This window comes from Poecilia latipinna, unplaced genomic scaffold, assembly GCF_001443285.1.
Source record: "Poecilia latipinna isolate Pla-1442-1.1 unplaced genomic scaffold, P_latipinna-1.0 Scaffold1714, whole genome shotgun sequence".
Classification (NCBI taxonomy): domain Eukaryota; kingdom Metazoa; phylum Chordata; class Actinopteri; order Cyprinodontiformes; family Poeciliidae; genus Poecilia; species Poecilia latipinna.
The window spans coordinates 90,433-109,872 of NW_015114330.1; the positions used below are offsets into that span (position 1 = coordinate 90,433).

The 19,440-nt window shown below is 41.2% G+C and overlaps 2 protein-coding genes and 2 non-coding genes across 6 annotated transcripts in view; 3 read left to right on the forward strand and 1 right to left on the reverse strand.

Moving 5' to 3' along the window:
- tecpr1a (tectonin beta-propeller repeat containing 1a) overlaps window positions 1-2,968 on the forward strand; it is a 26,317-nt gene extending 23,349 nt beyond the window's left edge. The window contains exons 20-24 of the mRNA XM_015060435.1: window positions 597-732; window positions 916-1,008; window positions 1,101-1,207; window positions 1,413-1,532; window positions 1,651-2,968. Coding sequence (XP_014915921.1) covers window positions 597-732; window positions 916-1,008; window positions 1,101-1,207; window positions 1,413-1,532; window positions 1,651-1,770 — 576 coding nt within the window. The 3' untranslated portion in view covers window positions 1,771-2,968. The remainder of the gene's footprint in view (window positions 1-596; window positions 733-915; window positions 1,009-1,100; window positions 1,208-1,412; window positions 1,533-1,650) is intronic.
- A 1,142-nt stretch (window positions 2,969-4,110) lies between these two features.
- bhlha15 (basic helix-loop-helix family, member a15) lies at window positions 4,111-19,154 on the reverse strand. Of its 3 annotated transcripts, none has more exons than XM_015060437.1 (7): window positions 18,980-19,113; window positions 18,779-18,845; window positions 18,565-18,658; window positions 17,191-18,197; window positions 16,277-16,370; window positions 15,124-15,298; window positions 4,111-5,860 (listed from the first exon to the last, which is right to left on the reverse strand). In XM_015060437.1, the coding sequence occupies exons 6-7, from the start codon at window positions 15,133-15,135 to the stop codon at window positions 5,225-5,227; spliced, it is 648 nt and encodes a 215-aa protein (XP_014915923.1). In that variant the 5' UTR covers window positions 15,136-15,298; window positions 16,277-16,370; window positions 17,191-18,197; window positions 18,565-18,658; window positions 18,779-18,845; window positions 18,980-19,113; the 3' UTR covers window positions 4,111-5,224. The 3 variants fall into 3 exon arrangements, 2 of the variants coding, with proteins under 2 accessions (XP_014915923.1, XP_014915922.1); XR_001428497.1 differs by lacking the exon at window positions 4,111-5,860 and having other exon boundaries at window positions 15,139-15,298; window positions 17,191-17,915; window positions 18,141-18,197; window positions 18,980-19,154; XM_015060436.1 differs by lacking the exons at window positions 15,124-15,298; window positions 16,277-16,370; window positions 17,191-18,197; ... (1 more) ...; window positions 18,779-18,845; window positions 18,980-19,113 and adding an exon at window positions 9,456-10,661.
- Window positions 6,666-6,738, forward strand: trnar-ucg (transfer RNA arginine (anticodon UCG)). Its single transcript has one exon. It is a non-coding gene; the product is annotated as a tRNA-Arg (tRNA).
- Window positions 7,322-7,394, forward strand: trnaq-uug (transfer RNA glutamine (anticodon UUG)). The gene has a single exon. It is a non-coding gene; the product is annotated as a tRNA-Gln (tRNA).
- Window positions 19,155-19,440: the final 286 nt, after the last annotated feature.

Sequence of the window (19,440 nt, forward strand, 5' to 3'; positions counted from 1 at the left end):
CTGCAGATTTTCAATTAAACGAAGTATATGTTTTTTCATGAATAATGATAATGCATTTAGCCCCCGGGCCAGACTAAATCGTTCGGCGGGCCGGTTCCGGCCCGCGGGCCATACGTTTGACACCCCTGATTTAACATATCACAAATTTTCATAGTGAACATATCCTAAAGGTGCTACTAACATGAAATGTTCTCAAATAATCCATCCATAGAAAGAAACCAAAACAAATATGTTCAACATTTAAGTTATGTGTCATAAATATGAAATGGCAGAGGAAAAAAGTATTGAATACACAGAAAGGGAGGTGGAAAAAAGTCATGAAGAACCAAGACACCAGCTGACATCCGTCTATCTGTCTGTCTGTCTGTCTGTCTGTCTGTCTGTCTGTCTGTCTGTCTGTCTGTCTGTCTGTCTGTCAGATTATGTTTTCTTGTCCTTCCACTTAACAATCATGCATTTCTTTGTGTTGGTCTGTCACAAAAAGTCCAGATGAAATACTTCTACTTGTTGTGGTAAAATGTGAAAATGTTCATGGGGAATGAATAATACTGTTGTGGTAGTTGTTACATCTTCCTGTCTGTATGTCTGTATGTCAGGGAACCTCATGGCTTCATGTGGGGACAGACCAGCCCTTCAAGTCCATCTCTGTTGGGGCTGCCAGCCAGGTGTGGGGCGTGGCTCGGGACGGCTCAGCCTTCTACCGGGGGTCAGTCTCAGGACCGAACCCAGCAGGTCAGCAGGAGGATCTGAGACTGTCTGAAAACCATGACAAAAAATGTCTCAGTTCTGTTAAAAGACTTTAACATTTAAATAAAATCATGCCAATTACAAGAAGCAAAACATAGCAACTTATGCCGCTTCTGATTAAAGATAGCCTAGCGCTCAAGTATCAAAGTGCTCTGTCTCCATCTGCAGGGGACTGTTGGTACCACATCCCCTCTCCGGCTAAGCAGAAGCTGAAGCAGGTGTCTGTAGGCAGGACGTCAGTTTACACTGTGGACGAGAATGGTAAGGACACTGTCTTTGTGTTTACGGCAAAATCTTCTGAACAACGTCACTGTACAGAGTGCCTTTTGCACGTTTTCTCTGCTCATGTGTAGGTAACATCTGGTACAGACAGGGAGTGACCCCCAGCTACCCTCAGGGCTCATCCTGGGAGCACATCTCAAACAACGTACGCAAAGTCTCTGTGGGACCCCTGGATCAGGTGGGCTCATGGATATTTCAGGCATTTTGTTTGGGACCAGATAAAAAAGAGATGATAAAAACACCATTTGGGATGGAAAGATTTCTTTTTATACATATATTTTATTTTTTTTTTGCTCTGTGTTTGGGGCTTGGATGGATGTGTGTTTACATTTTCAGTTCTTAGCATGCACCTGTTGATTGAATTGCTTTATGTGTTGCTGTAGGTGTGGATCATAGCAGACAAGGTTCAGGGCAGCCACAGTCTGAGCTGCGGGACGGTGTGCCATCGACTCGGAGTCCAGCCCATGGAACCCAAGGGGCAATCATGGGACTATGGCATTGGGGTAAAACTATTCAGGATGGGACTCTGTCACTAATGGAATTTAATGTCATAAACATCCAAACACTCCTGGGATATGAACCTATAATTGCTACTTCCCTCTCTGTGTTCCCCCTCTGCAGGGCGGATGGGACCATATTACAGTGAGAGGAAACTCCATGGAGCCACCTCGGATCTGTCTTCCCTCCATGACAGAGCCGTTGCCCCGAGCCGCTCACACTCCACCCCCAGCCGCACCCTGAGCTCCTAATCCTACCATGTAGCTGTCAAACTCCAGGATAACTTAGTAATACACTCACTTTTAAGAGACACTTTGGCCTTTTAGGTTTAAAGTTGCGGGCAAGTATTATATTCAGAGAAGCTGAGCCAGTCTAATATTTTACCAGACATTCAAGATCTATAAATAAGTCTTTGTTTTCTGTGTGTTTTGTTCCTTTATAGCGGTGTTTGTATTTTGTTGCTAAGCTTGATGGATTTTTCTCAGTAGACCTAAACGTGAATTCATTATTTTGTGTTTGTGTGTGTGGTTTGTTTGTGTCAATCTGTGCAAGTCAATTTAACGTGACAATAGCAATTTTTTAAAATTATTTAATTAGGCAGCACAGTAATTTCCCATAAATTTTCTGTTGGATTAGGTCTGAACTCTGGCCATTTCCCTAACATGATATTGTTCTTTTTGTTTAATGACTGTAAAGCTTACAAAAAAAAAAGTGTCAGCAGGTTAAGCTTTCTAGGTTTGGGGCCAAAACTGACTGGTATGTGAAGCCATTCTTGGCAAAAATCTCTGTTAGCAAACCTAGAGCATGATGCTGCCACTACCAGTTTTAGCTTGGGTATGATGTTCTGGATGTTACCTTTAGAAGAGATGTCTTGTAACCCTACGCCTACTTGGAAAAATGTCCAGATTTTTGTTTTTCTGTGGTTTTTCTGTCATTGCTTTATAGTACACAGATTAATACTTTAACTCAGTAAGATTCCTCTGATGCTTTGGAACTTCCTTGCAAAATATGGATGGAAAATGACCAGGAAAATCCAGTTTGGAACGGTCAAATTATTAGAGTTTAAACAGATTTATTATAAATAGCAGCAAATTTCTTTCTTTGGCTGCTTCTGCTTGGACCTGCTTTTTGTTGTTTTTACACCCTCTTAGCTGCACTGCGTCTCAAACTGGTTCTTTTATTTTGATAATTGGTTCAGGAACAGGAAGATTCGTTAAACGCTACAGATCCCAGCAAAGTTTATGAATTATAAACAGTCATTTTTAATCTTTTAAGCAGCAGAAAGCATGAAAAAATAAGACAAAACACCGATGTGTCACAACTGCTTTCATTTGACTGTCAGGGGAGCTAGCCACTTTGAAATATTTTGTTTTTGAAAAGTTGTTGTGGTGCATGTGCAATATTTAGCATTATCAAAAGGGAAAAAAGGGGATTACTTGGGGGAAAAAAAAGAAGATGGTATTTGAAATGCTTAAACTAACCCTTCCTCTTTCTCAGGGGTGATTGCATCTGCATGTTGTTTACTTCCTTTGACCAGATGATGAGACAATGACTGAGCAGTTGTAAAGAAAAAAACTATTTTGGTTATTGTAAATAGAAATATAGCAAGCATTGGTAAAGTAAAGATGGATTTTCTGTTTCTGAGGACTGGGTGATATATTAGGTTATAAAATTGTGCTTTAATAACTGGCATAGCGTCCTACTGTTTGACTGCTGAATCGTTAGTAAATGTTGATCATGTGCTGATATGTGGCTGTTATCTGTAAATAGTAATCATCTTGTGTAATATGATCAAGTTGTGCATTGACCAAAATGAAAAAAAAGTTGGTGTCAATAAATAAATGGTTTTATTGATAGCAACTACTCAAATAGCTTTTTTCTTCTTTTCTGATTTTTTTTCAGAAGCTTTGGCATAAATGGAAACAAAGGAGGAAAATAAAGAAAAACAAAACACACTTTAAAGCTGACTTTAGCCAATCAGATTATGATGCAGAAAATGCAAAAAGGCCTTCTCAGCTTAATCATAGTTGATTATCGGGGTCTCACACGATCTTGTGCAACAAAAACCTGCTGTTCGTTTTCTCTCTCCTTTCTGTGACAGTTATGACCAGAAGCTTACACTCAGCAAGTTTCCTAACAAAACACACACACACACATACACACAGGGAGATCACAAGATAGTAGAAAAAGAGAACAAAGTCATTTCAAACAGCAAAAAAAAAAAGTAAGCAAAAGGGAGAGCCCTTCTTCTTTACAAGCACTTCACATTTTGCTCTGGTGTCCACTGCAGTCTTTTTCTCTGCCCACCTCGTGTGTTCAAGCATATTTCACAGGATTGCAGCGCATCGCAAACATGTTCTCATCTCTTGAACAATTAATTCCACTTTTGTCATTTCTAACCACAAGCTTCAACATGTCTTATGAGAATAATGTGACAGATCAATGCAAAGTCAAAATAATCCATGGCTTTTTCAAACTGTTTTATTAGTAAAACTCTGAAATATGTGGTGTGCATTTGTATTTGACCCATTTGAATCAGAAGTTTGTCCATTTTCATTGCAATTACAGCTGCAGGTCTTTTCCGGTGTGTCTATTTTACAAATGAACATAATGAAATTATTTCTCATTTTCATTTGCAAATTAGCTCAAGGTGAGATTGAGCATTTATAAAAATCAGTTTTTAAGTCTAAGCCATGCTGTTGTATCTCTGGCTGTTGGTTTGGGGTCACTGTACTTTTAGAAGAGTGACCTTCAACCCAGGTTAAGCTCTTTTTTTAGGCCATAAAAGGTTTTCTGTATTTACTTCCCACCAGCTCTGTTTAGCTTCTTTATTCCTTCAAAAGGAAAAAACCTTCCCACTGCATCATGCTGCCACCACCATGTCTCAACATGTGCAGTACATTCCAATTTGTTCTTTTCTGACTAGAGCAACTTCTTCCACATGTCTCCCAATATGCAGGGGCGGAGCCATGCAATTTTCGAAGGGGTGGCCCCTCATGGGGGGGGTGGGCAACAACTGAGCCACTTTAGAGCACAACATTTATATTTTCCAACTAACTTATCAAAGACAGAAATTTTTTTCTAGAAGTAAATAAGCATACGCCTATTTTTATATATTTTTGCTGTCTAAGCACATTTCACTGCTGCCACCAACTGTTTTGAAAGGGAACAGCAGGGGTGATCATGGCCACCTTTCACCACCTCCTGGCTCCGCCCATGCCTTTCTGGCTTGTACCAAGCTGCAAGCAGAACTTCTTATGACTTTCTTTCAAATAACACTTTTTTCTTGGTAGATTTGTGTTCAGATTTTTTCTGTTTCCTCCTAGTGGCCTCACAGAGCTTTGTGAAATGTGCAAAGTTTGCCATTTTGTTTTCTAACCTGCAGTGTTCGTGGTCATCATGGTTCTGTTTTCTTGTCAAAGAAACAGGATCATAACAAACATCACACAGGTGGACCGGCTTTGCTAATTAAGTCATTTCTGAATAAAACTGGGATTTGTTCTGGGGAATCAGAACAAAGGGATGTCAATAAATATTTACATTTCATTTATTTCCTGACAGCTTGGGGTTGAGACGTGAAAAAAAGTGAAAAGGTTCAAGAGGTAGGAAAACTTTTGCGAGTTTTGGGCCAGCAGTCAGTTGTTGTAGCATCCAGCAGGGGGCTCCTGGTCCCAAACCCTTTTACAGTCCCAGGCTGTTAAGTTTCCTGGCCGAAGCTCTGCATGTGGGTGAGGTACTGGGTGAGGCCGTCCTCCCCATCCTCCTCCAGGTGCTGCTGGTAGCACTGCAGCAGCCTGGCAGCCCTGGCCCCCGAGGGCCCTGCCTCAGTGGGCAGGCAGGCCCCCGACAGGTCCAGGATGATGGTGGTCAAGGCTTTGATGTAGTTCTTGGCCAGAGTGAGAGTCTCGATCTTGGACAGCTTCTTGTCCGTCTTCACATGTGGGATGGCTTCGCGCAGCGCCTGGAAGGCGTTGTTGAGTTTGTGCATGCGCTGGCGTTCCCGCTCGTTGCTCTCCAGCCTCCGGATGCTGCGCTCCTTGGTGCTGGACCCGTACATCCTGCGCCGCCGCCCGCCTCCCCCACCTGCTCCTCCTCCTCCCTGCCGGCGCCTGCCGTCCCCGCTCCTCAAGGAGCCCCTCCAGGAGCCGCCGATCCGGACCGAGGCCTCCGAGCCCTCCTGCTCGCTGGAGCCCGGCTCTGTGTCCGGTTCGTTCTCCGGCTCTGGGTCGGACCAGGGCCTCCTGGAGGGTCTCGCTGCCTTCCCTTTGGACTTCATCCTACTGCTTCCTCTCACCTCACAGTCTCCAACCAAGTCTCCCAACTTATAAAAGTCCTAGATACACAGACAGGAACATTAAGACACAAAAGAAAAAGTGAATTATGCATAATTTCACATGCAAAAGTGGAATTGTGACATTTCATTTCCTGCCCTTCTATCTGGGATTAGATCCCTAAATACCTCAGCATAGCTGATGGTCTTCTAAACTGGAGAAAACTATTTATTTAATTTTATTAGTAAAATTTTACATTTTGTTTCAAAATGTCTTCAAAGAGCAAACCATTTAAAATGGCCTTACCCTCTTGAGATTTGGATTTTGTTCAAGAATATCAAGAGTACCACCTAAACACATTTCATGTGATCCTTCATCAACACAGACTGTCTGAGATTCTGTTCATGCATGACCAGCCAACTGAAGATGTTGTTTTCATCTTGAATACATCAGCACTTTCATATCAAAGTCTTAAGTTGTGGAAAATATATTCAGTCGGAGATGCTGCAAAAATAATTTGGTATAGTTTGTTAAAAAAAATATTTAGGCAACACAATACACCAAGCACAATCCTAGGCTTACATTATTATTAATTTTGTTTTGCGTTCTTCTAATTTTTCTTGCGATATTGCTGATAGGCATGTGCTGCAACTCAGACATTTATCAAGGCTTCTTTTAAAACAAACCATTTAAAATGGCCTCACCCCTTCAGATTTAGATTTTTTACAAGAATATCAAAACTCCCACTGCTTAAGCTAACTGCTGTCTCTCTCATTGGGTTTCTTACTTGGTCACTGCACCACTTAAATGGTTCAGTAATTGCTCAGGACTTGGCCATCCCAATCAAGGCACTGTGGTGGGAAGCAGGACCATGTGGCCTAATGGACAAGGCGTCTGACTTCGGATCAGAAGATTGAGGGTTTGAGTCCCTTCGTGGTTGATTTAAATCCAATGTTGATGATGTTAGTCACTAAGGAAAACTCTTTATCTAGGTTGCATTAACCCAAGACAAAAAGATGGAACATATTTCATGTGATCTTTCATCAACAAATTCTATTCATGCAAGACTAGCCAATTCAAGAACCTGTTTACTGACTTGCATCTTGAAAATATCAGCACTTAAGCCTTATCAAAGCCTTAAGCTGTGGAACCCATGTTCAGTCAAAGCCAATGCAAAACAATGGTACAGTTTGTAGAAAAAATATTTCGGCCACACAATACACCAGGTAAAACCTTAGGCTTACATGATTTATTTACTGCTATGCTAAGTTTTTCTGTGATGTCACTGTGCATCTACTGCAAGTCAGACATTTTTCAAAGCTTCTTCATATAAGAAAACCATTTAGAATGACCTTTCCCCTTGAGATATTTCAAGAATATGAAGAGTACCACCTTTGCTTAAGCTTACTGCAGTATCTGTCGCTGGGCGTTTATTTGGTCACTATATGAGTTAAATGGTTATTCGAATGGAGTAATTGCTCAGGACTTGGCCATTCCAACCACCAAAGTGTGGTGGGAAAAAGGACCATGTGGCCTAATGGACAAGGCGTCTGACTTTGGATCAGAAGATTGAGGGTTCAAGTCCCTTTGTGGTTGACTTCAAAGAACCAAGTACTGGACTGCATGTCTGCTCATTACTCCTGGCCTGTTTCAATGATCTTCATCAAGTGAGAACAGCCTTTGTTTAAGTTGAATTATGTAGAATGCAGTCTTGATTATGTCATTTATATGAGAATGAAATGACAAAGTGTTGTCAAGGATGACACTTAGACTCAAAACCTCAGAGGTTTTAGAGTCTAAACCATGAAAGCTGATAACCAATATTAAATTGGTTATCAGCCTTACCACTCCACTGACTTCACCGTTGCTTCCCTGTTTCAGTAAGCTCCTCAGAATCCTGCAGTGCTTTACCATCACTGTCACATTACCATCCTCCCATCCATTGGATGGGGTGATGGCCATCCACCAATGAAATGTTTATGGTTTATCCAAGCCTGTGGATGGAATCAATGTCCTCAGATAAAGGAGAGTAAGAAGAGAAACCATAGCAGAATCTGCATTAGTGATTCTCAGAAAGGCAGATTCTAAGCAGTGACACTGGTGGAAACCAGATCAGTATTGTTCATAGAGTCTATTTTTGGTTAAACGTGCCATTTTTTACTAATTTATACATTTATGCTTTGTTGTTTTTGTTTGTTTTTTGAACAAACACCCTTTGAATTTCTATAACTTCTGGGACTGCCCCCAATAAACCAGGACTACATAATTAGTTCAGAAAAAGAATTAGAGAGCTTCAGTACATTTTCTAAACATCATTAATTCTCATTTTTAAACTGCTAAAAAAATATGTTTTAACAAATCAAATCAGGTGCATAGTTACTTAAAACACGAAGCTATAAATTAGTAAGTTGCTTCATAAAACTCAGGACATTTTGAGATATTTCAATACTGGGGTCACTTTAAAAAAAAAACTATCAATCTTGTGTTAAGATCATGTGAAAGTTGCTAATTAAATAATTAGTTGGTCGGTTGATCCCCTCGTCCAGGGGTCTTCAAGTGCTGTCCTTGAGGGCCGCTGTCCTGCAGCTGCTAAATGCAGCTGGGACCAGGGAGACACGGTCCCACACCTGAGTCAAACGGCTGAATCACCTCCTCAGTGTGCAGTCGGGTCCTCCAGAGTCCTGCTAATCACCTCATTATTTGTGTGTTGAAGCAGAGACACATCTAAAAGTTTCAGCACACCGGCCCTCGAGAACCAGAGCTGAAAGCCTCTGCTTTCAGCTCTGTCTCTTTACCCATTTTTAGTCTAAAAGTGCAGCGTGCTCCTGTATCTGATCTAACGGTGTGAAAACGCCATGATGTTGCACCTTTTATCCTGTCACATCTGAGATAATGTCAGCTTCAAGGTTGTGCTCATGAAAACAGGGGAGGTTTTGGCCACTTGCTGGCCCTCAGAAAATCTAATTTTATTCACAGACATTCATATGTATTTAGAATGAGTTCAGTTGGAACATTTTTGAGCAAAAATAGAACTTTTGTGAAATAGTTCGGCGAGTATTAACCTTTCTTACATGGTTGATATTTTTTAAGACATAATGTAACATTGTGCATGTCTTCTGAGTCACAATAACAAATTGTTCCACACAAGTGGAAATATATCACTTTCTTTGTTACTGTTTGATATTTCTTGTTATGCATTTTGTTTATTCACTTGTCTCTGTAACTTAACTGACAAAACTAGACAGAATATTCATAACAGCTGAACAAAAATTTACCAGTCTCCAAATTTGAATAAATTCACTAATTAATTGAAGAACAAAGATGAAATGACGCATAATGCAGACTGATTACTTTAAACACTAAGCAGTTTAATTCTGAGCTCTGTAAAGCCTTATAGAAAACGGTCCTCAAAGCAAATTCTACTTGTTGTTTTACATAGATTAGAGCGCTTAATAATAAAAGTTACACAGTGTAACCCTCTAGATATCTTCCCGGTACTGTGTAGCTCCTTATTTCCCTAACCTCAGTTTGCAATCACCTAACGGCAGATCTCATGAAGCAACTCCAGCCAAAGGTTCACAGAGAGAGAGAAAGGAAAGCAAACAAAACGGCCGTAAAAGTGGGTTAGAAGAAGGAGAGTGGGCTGAGAAGACTTACCGCTGAGCGTCTACTGAAAAGCACTCCGTTCATAAACCAGCGGCAGAAAGTCGGTAAAGGAGCAGAGAGAAGCTGCGGAGCGTCACCGCGGCGCGGAGATAACTGCCACATGTGCGCTACCTGTAGCTGACTGATGTACACGTCGCGCTGCTCAGCCAATCAGAGAGCCAGCCCCTCAGCGCAGTCTGCCCGAGCAGCAGAGCGCAGGCCGCTGACCCGACAGACTGCTGCTGCTGAGCGCTGTAACTAACTGCTGCCGGGTTTTAAAGCTGCCAACCACCGGAGCGTTACATACAAATGTGTCCATATAATGAGAGCACAGCTGTGTGAAGAAGTTTTGATGTCCACAAATTATAATGTCTGAAAAAGTTTCAAGGAGGAACAAAAGTTTATATTTGTGTTTATTTTAGTTGATGACATCACAAAAGGCACAAGACTGGAGAATTCAGCTGGCATTACTAGAATTTGTAAAGTGGGACTGTGATTTCATTCATGCTTTATTTATTTATTTGTTTGTTTGTTTGTTTACCTCCAGTTGTTCTGTACCTCCAACTAGGCTTTACTTTTACAACTGGGAACTGATTAGCATCACAAAAACTCAAAGAACAACCTGAATCCTTTAAGTGTTTTAAAGGAGGCTTCCTGGATGCAGAGCAGGACCAAGGAGCAGAGCAAAAAGCAGGACATTTTTCTGCATTTGGAACCAAACAGCTAGACAGGGATTTAAAAAGAAGCATCAAAGGCAAATGAGGTGGATTAACAGTGCTTGCCAATAACTGACGGTTTCATCCAGGATATATTACTGTGAAAAGTCGTCTCTGCTGCCCAGAAATGGAGCTGTTAGTACATCATGACAGTTACGAGACAGTCTTCAGTCAGAGCCCTCTGCAGATTTGTAGCAAGACTGACTGCTACCAGAGATGCTTCTAGACCACAGCATCACCATTCGCAATGAAGACTTTTGAATATACTTGGATGATATGAGTTATGGCATCATTTGAATTCTCTTTAGGATGAAAAGTAATTTTGAAAATAATTGAATAATCCTCCCTCACTCCTCCTTCCCCAAGATGCATCCTGCCATGAATGACAAACTTCTACTTCTTCTACCAGTATGCTAATATTCCTGTTTGATTTTTTCCATCTGATTGGGGTCCATTCAATATGTAGTTTTCTGTGTATATGACCTTTATCAGAATTTTGTCTGTTTCTGACTGCCTGGTGAAAAGGTTGCCGTTTTCTTACTTTTTCTCTGTGGTGTCAAATGATGAAGATGATGTATGAGACAAAGAAAAGCTGAAAGGTTATTATGCTGCTTCAGTAACGTTATTAAAGTATGCACATGTGCAGAGTTGATTTTATCACGGTTAGTTAAGGTTTTACAACAATAAACACAAAAAACAACCATTAGAGGTTATTCTGTAACTTCATAAAAATATATTCACTACTAAATAATGTAATTCACCACTTTTTTTTTGTTTTACTGTAATTTCTGTGAAATGGAAGTGATCTGGGTATTTACAGTTGCATTCAGTGAAATTTTGACTTCACATGAACTGTTCAAACAAAACTGTACACATTTTTATTTCCTGTTGAACTATTTACATAAAATGTATAATATTATTAGGAATATAATACTTTTAAGACTCAAATGAACTCATATTGCTTTAAAACACACAGCTGGGCATGAAATCCTGCTGAAGCAGAGTTGAGCTCAGCTTTGTCTAGTTGAGTCCAGCAGTTAACATAATTTCCATTGTGTGTTATCGCCTTCCACTGTTTCATTTGAATAGGCTTCCAGGTTCCACCTGCCAGCCCAGAGGTAGGTCCTTTAAAGCCATGTCACAGTATTTGCCTTCCCTAACTTTTAGCACTTCATCACTTCTGTAATGACTGTGTAATACCAACTAAAATACACTCTTAGAAACCATTAGAAGTGTGAGCAAATATACCAAGTGATTATTTAAATGATTACCTATTTTAGGAATCACTAATCTAATCCCCTTTCTTTCAGGAATGTGTTTTCTGAGTTAATCTTTCATTGTCTGTTTTACCTGCTGGCAGCTGTTGGCAGTTGGGATTATTACCTCTGGTGTTGATAAAGTGCTGCAAAACTGAAAAGCATCAGTTGTGCAAGATAAACTGAGCATGTACTTAAACAATCTGATGGCATCTTTACGGTGGCATCTGGAATGCCACATGGATAAAATTTAAATGTAACTATAAATAGGAAAGTAAAACAGCTAAGATTATTATCCATCCAGCACCTTCACTGTTTGGATTACTCGTTTTTGGCATTCCAACTTTACTTTAGGGGAAGTCACCTTCTGATTATCCACACCCCACCCAGTCTACGTATATGATGTCACTGTGTTTTTTTAGACAGATCCACCCATCAAACAACACAGTTAAAAAGCAGACGACATAAAGCTGGAGGCGTTAAAACAGTTGTGAACATATAAGTTTGATCTCTATGACCGTAAGCATGAATGGCCTAAAAACTTGGGGTCTTTTTAGAGACATGACTGCAGGTTGAGAAGAATGGAAGTACAGGAGGGCAGTAGTTGGAAGGCAGGTTATAAATGCAGTGGGATGTTTAATCAAAGGTAACAAAATCCAAATTTACAAAAATGTGAGGAACCCTAAAGGCCGAAACATCAAGCTAGCACAGATAACCAGGAGCTAAGAGGAGAATTTGACAGAGTGAATGAAAGCATGAGGCTTTTACGGGAACGGAGTGTCTTGTATAGAAAACAAGCGAGTGATTACAAAGGAATCAAATGTGAAGGAATCAAAGACCTAAAGGCAACTGAGGGGGTTGAGTGAGGAATTGATAGAACCCTAGCAAAACCAGGAGAACCCACACATAAGATCAACACTAAGACACATCTGACAGGACACTCAAGTGACCAGCAGTACCATAAGAATACAATCTTTGGACTACAGTGGATCTGCTGGAAAAAACAAATTAACCTTTAAGTGATCTGTAGTGATGTTCCTGCAGTGTGTGGTGTGCTAAGAGTGATCTGCTCCACTTGAAAGGACATCGGAACTGCTCCGATCTAAAATTGGGGGACATTCACCATGTTGGATTGCCTCGGCCTGATGTTGTTGCTCATATGGTGTTTCCTGATCATAGATGAGAATGCAGGCTACTGATTGTGACATGTAGCCAATTAGGAAGCAAGGTGATGGAAACACAGAGGGGAATCCAAAATACACCGAGGACTTGTGGAGAGTCCCTGAATCAGAAGACTTGACAAGAGGTCAGGGCTTTGGAGACTGAAGAAGAGATTCTAATGATAAGGAAGATGCTGACAGTGTAGACGATTACTAAGGTTCTAAAAGATGGTGATGATGATGAAGATATTGCTGATGTTAACTCTGCAGGAGATGATGCCTCTATTGATGATGACGATGATGACGACGATGATGATGATGATGATGATGATGATGATGATGATGATAATGATGATGGAGTTGAAAAAGAGAAATAATGATGCTCACGTGAGGGTATGACCCTCAGGAGGAGAGATGTTTGTGGGAGCTTCATCTGCAGCCTCAAGCATTGGACGGTTTCTGGTCTAAAGATGAGGCTTTAAAACATGACACTGTCAATGGAGGTGAAGTAGAGGCTCTGAAAGTTGAGGCATAGAGTAAGACAGGAGGAAGTTGATAAGTAGTTCAGACAGCACCATCTCTCGCTCTCCTTCTTATGCCCCTAGAACCAAGCAACATGACTTGAGTTGACTCAACTCTACTCTACATAGTTCAGGTGGTTTTTCTCTACAATTGAACTGCAGCTCCAGCAGGTGGGATCATCTTATAGATGGGCGATTCCAGAGTCCCACAAACAGCACAATGTGATGTGTTTGCAACACAAGCACAACACAACAACGGAGGACATGGAAGCAATGTTGAACATTCTGACCAGTCTGTGGCTTTTTCTCAGAATCATTAAATATTGTGAGTTAATATAAAAGGCAGGTCAGATTATTGCAAAAAAGTCACTCTCGTGACTCAACCAGTCACTCCTCCCCCGAGCCAATCGGCGGAGGAGTTACCAGCAGTCTTCAAAGATCGTGTTTTCAGCTTGACTGAAGCAGTGAATTGGCAACTGCCAGTTACAAAGCAGCGAATCCAAGAGTGGCATTTATTTTCCTTGATGTTGATTGGCTATAAACCCAAGAGCAGACATAAAAAGGCTAGTGCAAAGATGGCTTCCATTGTGTGTAAAACTGAATGTTTAGGGGTTTTTTGTGTGTGTGTGAACTTTTAAAATAGGCAGTTATAAGTGTTGTTAGAGTATTTACAGATTTTAACTATTTGCTTGTGACTGTGGTCCCTAACTCCAGGAAATACTGGAGTTAGCCTCTGACTACAGCACAATATATAGCATAGGTATTTAAGTAATCAACATGCTGTAAATCCAGAAGCTACAAGAGGTGAACAGTAATTCCAGTTACTTGTATGTATTTTATGAATGGAGTAAAACAAGACAAGTAAAATGAGGGCCGAGTGTGTGAGATCACAGATGTGGTGCTCCCAGCTCTCAGAAGCAAACAGCAACTTTTGGCTTGGATGTCCTTGAACAAACTGAGTAAACATGTGCATAAGTGTGACCTGGATGACAGAGGTGCCAATATATATTCTACGACCACTTAGTGTGTGAGAACATACACCTGTTCACACAGTAATGTTGGAGAGACCCGTAGGACCTGCTACAAGTCTTTACTAAAGGGGAACTGGTTTCAGTTTCACCTGGTTCTTAAGAATTCTGTGAGGTTCTCATATTTCTGTTCATGTAGAAATGAAGGAATATGTTTGTTTTCTAATGATCACAGACTGGTCCTGCCAGGTTTCCTTCCCTCCTGATGTACACCATAACTAGTCAACCAAACCTCACCCAACATTGGACGATAGAAACATTATCTGTTGCTTTTTTAGTTTGCTCAGTTTCTGCTTGCATCGACTTACACTGTTTGTTTTGCAGCAGCAACTGATAAATTCTGATCTGAATAGCACACTTCAGTGAAGAGGCAAGCTATCAGGCCTTTCACATAATTTTTCTACTAAAACAGACTGGTTCTGTCACTGTGACTGTCCTGGGGTTCCTTCTGAAAGCTTTTATGTTTGATGCAAACTTCACAGCTTGGTTAGCAACTGGAAAGGCCCCAGATCTGTTATGTAACTACATCATATTGAACTGTGTCACACGCTGTTTGCTCGTGTCATACTAATGGTAGTGAGAGCTGAATGCACTGTGCCACATCCCTACGTAGGATGTGATGTCATCAACTGTAAGTGCTTTGGAGCAAAGAGACGGGAAAGCAGCTGCTGAAATCCCTGACTCATAAAAGGGGAGGGAGAAGTGGGGGGAGGAGAGGGGGGCAGGTGAAGGAACTGAGATCTGGATGATTACTCAGATTTTCCGTTTGGTCAAGGCTGGCCATCTGACAGAAAAACAACAGTGGATGTCACGTTAGGCCATGGTGACAGTTGGGTGGCCCTTGGCTGAGGGGAGGTATTCAGATAGAGAGGTGGCTTTGACCACTTTGTCATCAAATCACCACAGAGCTCAAATTATATATGTGTGTGTGCGCGTGTGTGTGTGTGTGTGTGTGTGTGTGTGTGTGTGTGTGTGTGTGTGTGCGTGTGTGTCACTCACACTTTGTGTCATAGTTCAAGGTCTGACTCGGTGACATAGGTGAGGAACAGGCAAGTTTGGGCCAGGGAGCAACGCTCTGGCCTACCCTGAGAAGTCCAGCTCTTTGTCGGCAGGGAAACGGTGCCAGATTGTTGAGCACACGCCAAAGCTGAGAAGTCATCTTCCCACTGCAACCCTGAAGCCACAAACATTAGCAGTTAATAAATGTAATTTTATTACTCGAAAGTTTCTTGAAGTGTTAGAGGGGCGGTATTATGTAAAATCAACTTTTTGAGAATTACTTCATGTTATATTGTTATTCCCTCGTTAAAAAAACATACCTAGAGTGTTGCTTTGATTCTTTCATTTTGAAATTTATTACGAGAAATCTATTAATCTCCTCTGGTAGTCACTCTGCTGCAGAAGCAGGTCCTGTGACCGAGCATTGCCTTTTGCACAAAGCTCCTTCTCAGTGCTGCAGACTCCAAGCTGAGTTTCTGCATTACACAGCAGCCCTCCCCCCAACACTTCCACCCAGCTCCTCCAGACTAGCGGCAGCAGCAATTAGCAAACACCTGTTAGAACTGTGCATCTGCTGAGCTCATCATATGAGCTACATCTCCATGAAACAAAACACTGGTAAAAACATAATTATATGCTTGATAAAGGAGCTTTGTGGTGATGACATGATGAAGGCAGATTTAAAAAAGATTTAATTTCTCAACAAATCTTAAGACAATTCTAGATTTTGTGAAGATGTTGGCTGACGGAGTGTCATTATCCAGTCATCTCAGTCCAGTAGAAAATATGTGTTATAGGAAGTTTTTTGTGAGCCGATGTTTCTGGAGGAATGGGTCAATATTCCAACGAACTATTGTGAGAATATTTGACCAGAAACAGGCACTTTTCGAAAGTAGTTGTTTCAAATACTGAAAGTAATGTTTGTAAATTTCTGAATATAAGAAGATTATGCTTGAATTTTGCAAACTGAATTCGTTTCCGTAATCTTAACTGACCTGAGGCAGCAAAGGTTTTTTTTTACTTTTTATTTTATCAGAATAAAGGTCAAAAAGTTAGAAAAAAAAACACGGTGTGACATTTCTGGTTTCAACTATAAATATGTAAATGATATTCAATAGGGGAATAATTAGAATGTGGTCATTTTAAGTCTTACCATTGTCCTCTGACGTAACATCAGACTGGATGCTGGGAATATGGAATGGTGGAGATGTAGAGGGTTCTGAAGGCAGCTTGAGAGTGGGTGTTTCCTAAGAATCAACAGTTGATTGTCAAAACATAGACAAAAAAAAATAAAAAAATACAGGAAAATCATGGTTGATTTTACAAGATAACCCCAAAGGAAACATCAAGGTCATCCCTCTAATCCCAAGCTTTAGCACTTTTTTTTTGAAAGGATCAGTGTCAGAGCCTAAAGACTAAACTCAACTCCTGACATCTGTTGCAGGGCAACAGTCACTTCCAGAGATAAGTCCAGATTTTTTGAACATCATGACAGTTTTCTGCCTGAGTTTTCAATCTGTGTCACATGACCTGCTCTGTGGGCTGTGCTGACCTGACAGATGTCTGTCTAGTGTAAACAGCACAGACAACATTAAGAATTCACTTTATGATGTCCAACAAAAAGGGAGAAATTAATAATTCTTTCCTAAAGTCGCTCCCCCTCCATCCCCACAAACACAACAAACTAGAACTGTACTGAAAAATGTTTAATTTGGCATTGAGTATTGTCAAAATAGCCAAAACATGCTAGCGTTAGCCGAGCACATCAACAAACGTTCTCTACATGAAACTACCATCAGTAGGAGCAACACGTGTTAACAGAGGAGCTGTGTCGAGTCAGGTTTACCTTTCAGAAACAAGAAGCTCACACACACTCCAGTTAGAACAGAAAACTCTTGTGTTAAAGACTTTTGCCAGTGGCGGAGCCAGACTTTTATCATTGGGGGGCCAGATGGCAGATTGTGGCCCTTCTGCATTCTTGATTTGTTCTTTCTAATTAACAGCCTCTCCACCCTCAACACCACTTAAAAACAATAAACTGGAGGACAAAGAATGATCGATCATTACCTGATCAAACAGGTAGACGATGACATCCTCTTCAAAGGAAACACTTTTCTTTATTTTCATTTTCTCACTTTTGCTCCTCCTCTGTGGTATTCGTGAATGATCATCGTTTTGACGGGTTTTCTGACAGATCTCAGGGTTCCACGTCCTTAAGCTGTCCCTCTCTGCGTCCTGACCGCTCGTCTTGAGACAAAAAGATCTTTGGGCGTCATTGTGTTCTACAGCAGACATCTTTTTATTTCTTCCAGAACTTCCTCTATGTCTAATAAATGTTCTCAAATTCAGAGAGGAGTAAATGTGGCATAATTTATTTATAGTTATACAATTATCAGAAAGAATGATGAGCCTGTTGAAGGAATCCATGACAATGGCATGCTGCTGGGTTGCTTCATTCAAAAAGTGCTTAATCCAATAAAAAATGTCCACCATATGGAAAGTTGTTCCTTCCTGGTTGGCATGGCTTGGTAAACCTTTGATGACGGGATCTATAAACCTCAGCTGTCCACTGAGCTCCGATGGGGGACAGAAGTGTTGTGGGAAACAAAATCCAGATGAAGCTAGCCAATCTGATGTGTGCTTAGTATTTCTCTGTGAGTTAGGGGCTGAACACTCCGTCCAATCAAGGACACAGATGTAGGAACCCACTTCATGGTCCTCACACTCCTCTTCATTCCTGCATCAATGATTCAGGGCATCCACAAGGCAGTTTCAGTACACCTGAAGATATACTGATTCACATTTGATACATTAGTGATATTACAGGCAGAAAGGAGAAGACTGCTACTTTATGGGATAAAGAGGGCATGCTTTCTACTGACTGGAGGAGAGACACTATGATAATCCCAGAATGACACACGGGAGTCATCTGACGAGACTTTCTACTAAATGTCTGAATGACAGAGATTTGCCAGTTATTGCACATTCTGCACACAAACGTGCTCATGCACACTTACGGGTCCATTATTGGGTCTCTCAGTCCCAGGCCTGAATAAATATCGGCAGTCTTCCATCTGCAGAGACAAAGACGCAATAGGAAACTTTTACTGCTCTGCAGTAACCAAGCAACCGTTGGACAAGTGACTCAGGAAAGGAAGAGAGGAGCTGACTCACAGCAGCTGTGACGTAAAGGGATGTAAAAGGAGACACACACATACAAACACACACACACCTGGGAGGAGGAAAAAATCTGCCCCGTTTGGGTAAATTAACACCTCACTGTGTAACAGGTGGAGGGACTCAGGAGGAAGAGGGGGAAACAGACTTTTCCAAACAACCAGTCCAGAAAGAGACACACTGTGGTGCCTTCAACAGCAATAGACACAGCTCACATCTTTAGTGTCCTCATGCAGACATCCAGTCATATACAGGTGAAATTACCTTCTTTTAATTTCGTCCAGGCTGCATTTCCTGTTTGAAAACAACTTGTTCACTGAAATTATCAGGGCAGCTCCACCCCTGCTGTAGTTCAACTCTGAAAATGCAGAACGTGTTCAAATCTGCAGCTTCATGAGTTTGCACAATATGCTGCAGCAAAGTGTCTCTGCAGCCACAACCAAGATAAAGCAGTAGCTTTTTCACAAACACGTCCTACCTTGCATCCTTCAAAGCTCAGTCATCGTCCTGCTTTTACCACGCTGTGGCGAACCTGGTCGAGCTTCCTGCAAGAGAAGAGGCAGAGGAGACAGAGGAGACAGGGAGACGATCTGAAAATGAAAGGGAGGAGGGCAAAGAAGAGCGAATGTATAGAAGGGATGAAAACGGTGTGAGGACAAAGAAAGGACAAAGAGCTTACATATCCATCTCCGCCAGCAGGTTCCTGGCCTTCCTGCAGCAGAGCGCCGGATGCAATCAATAACATCAGCGCTAATGTAACACAGAGTCCAGTTATAAAGACTAACAGTGTAGGTGTCACTGCTATGCAGACAGTTTTGTGTGAAAGTATTGATACCCATTGAGATTTTACACATTTTATTATATTTTGTTTTCACTGAAAGTTCAATAAAGTTTATGTGATAAACCAAAACAGAAGGTGAACTTCTGCCACAGTCTCACATGGTTTGCTGACTCAAACAGCTTTTATGACAGGACTGCAACTTTTCATCACCTCCACCCCTACTGAAGGAGAGCATCCTCACAGCATAATGCTGCCACCACCATGTTCCATTGTGGGATGGTGGGTTTAGCTTTCTTCACCACATAACTTTACATTTTGCCCCATCTTCCAGCTCAACACACACTGGTTGGAGATCATTT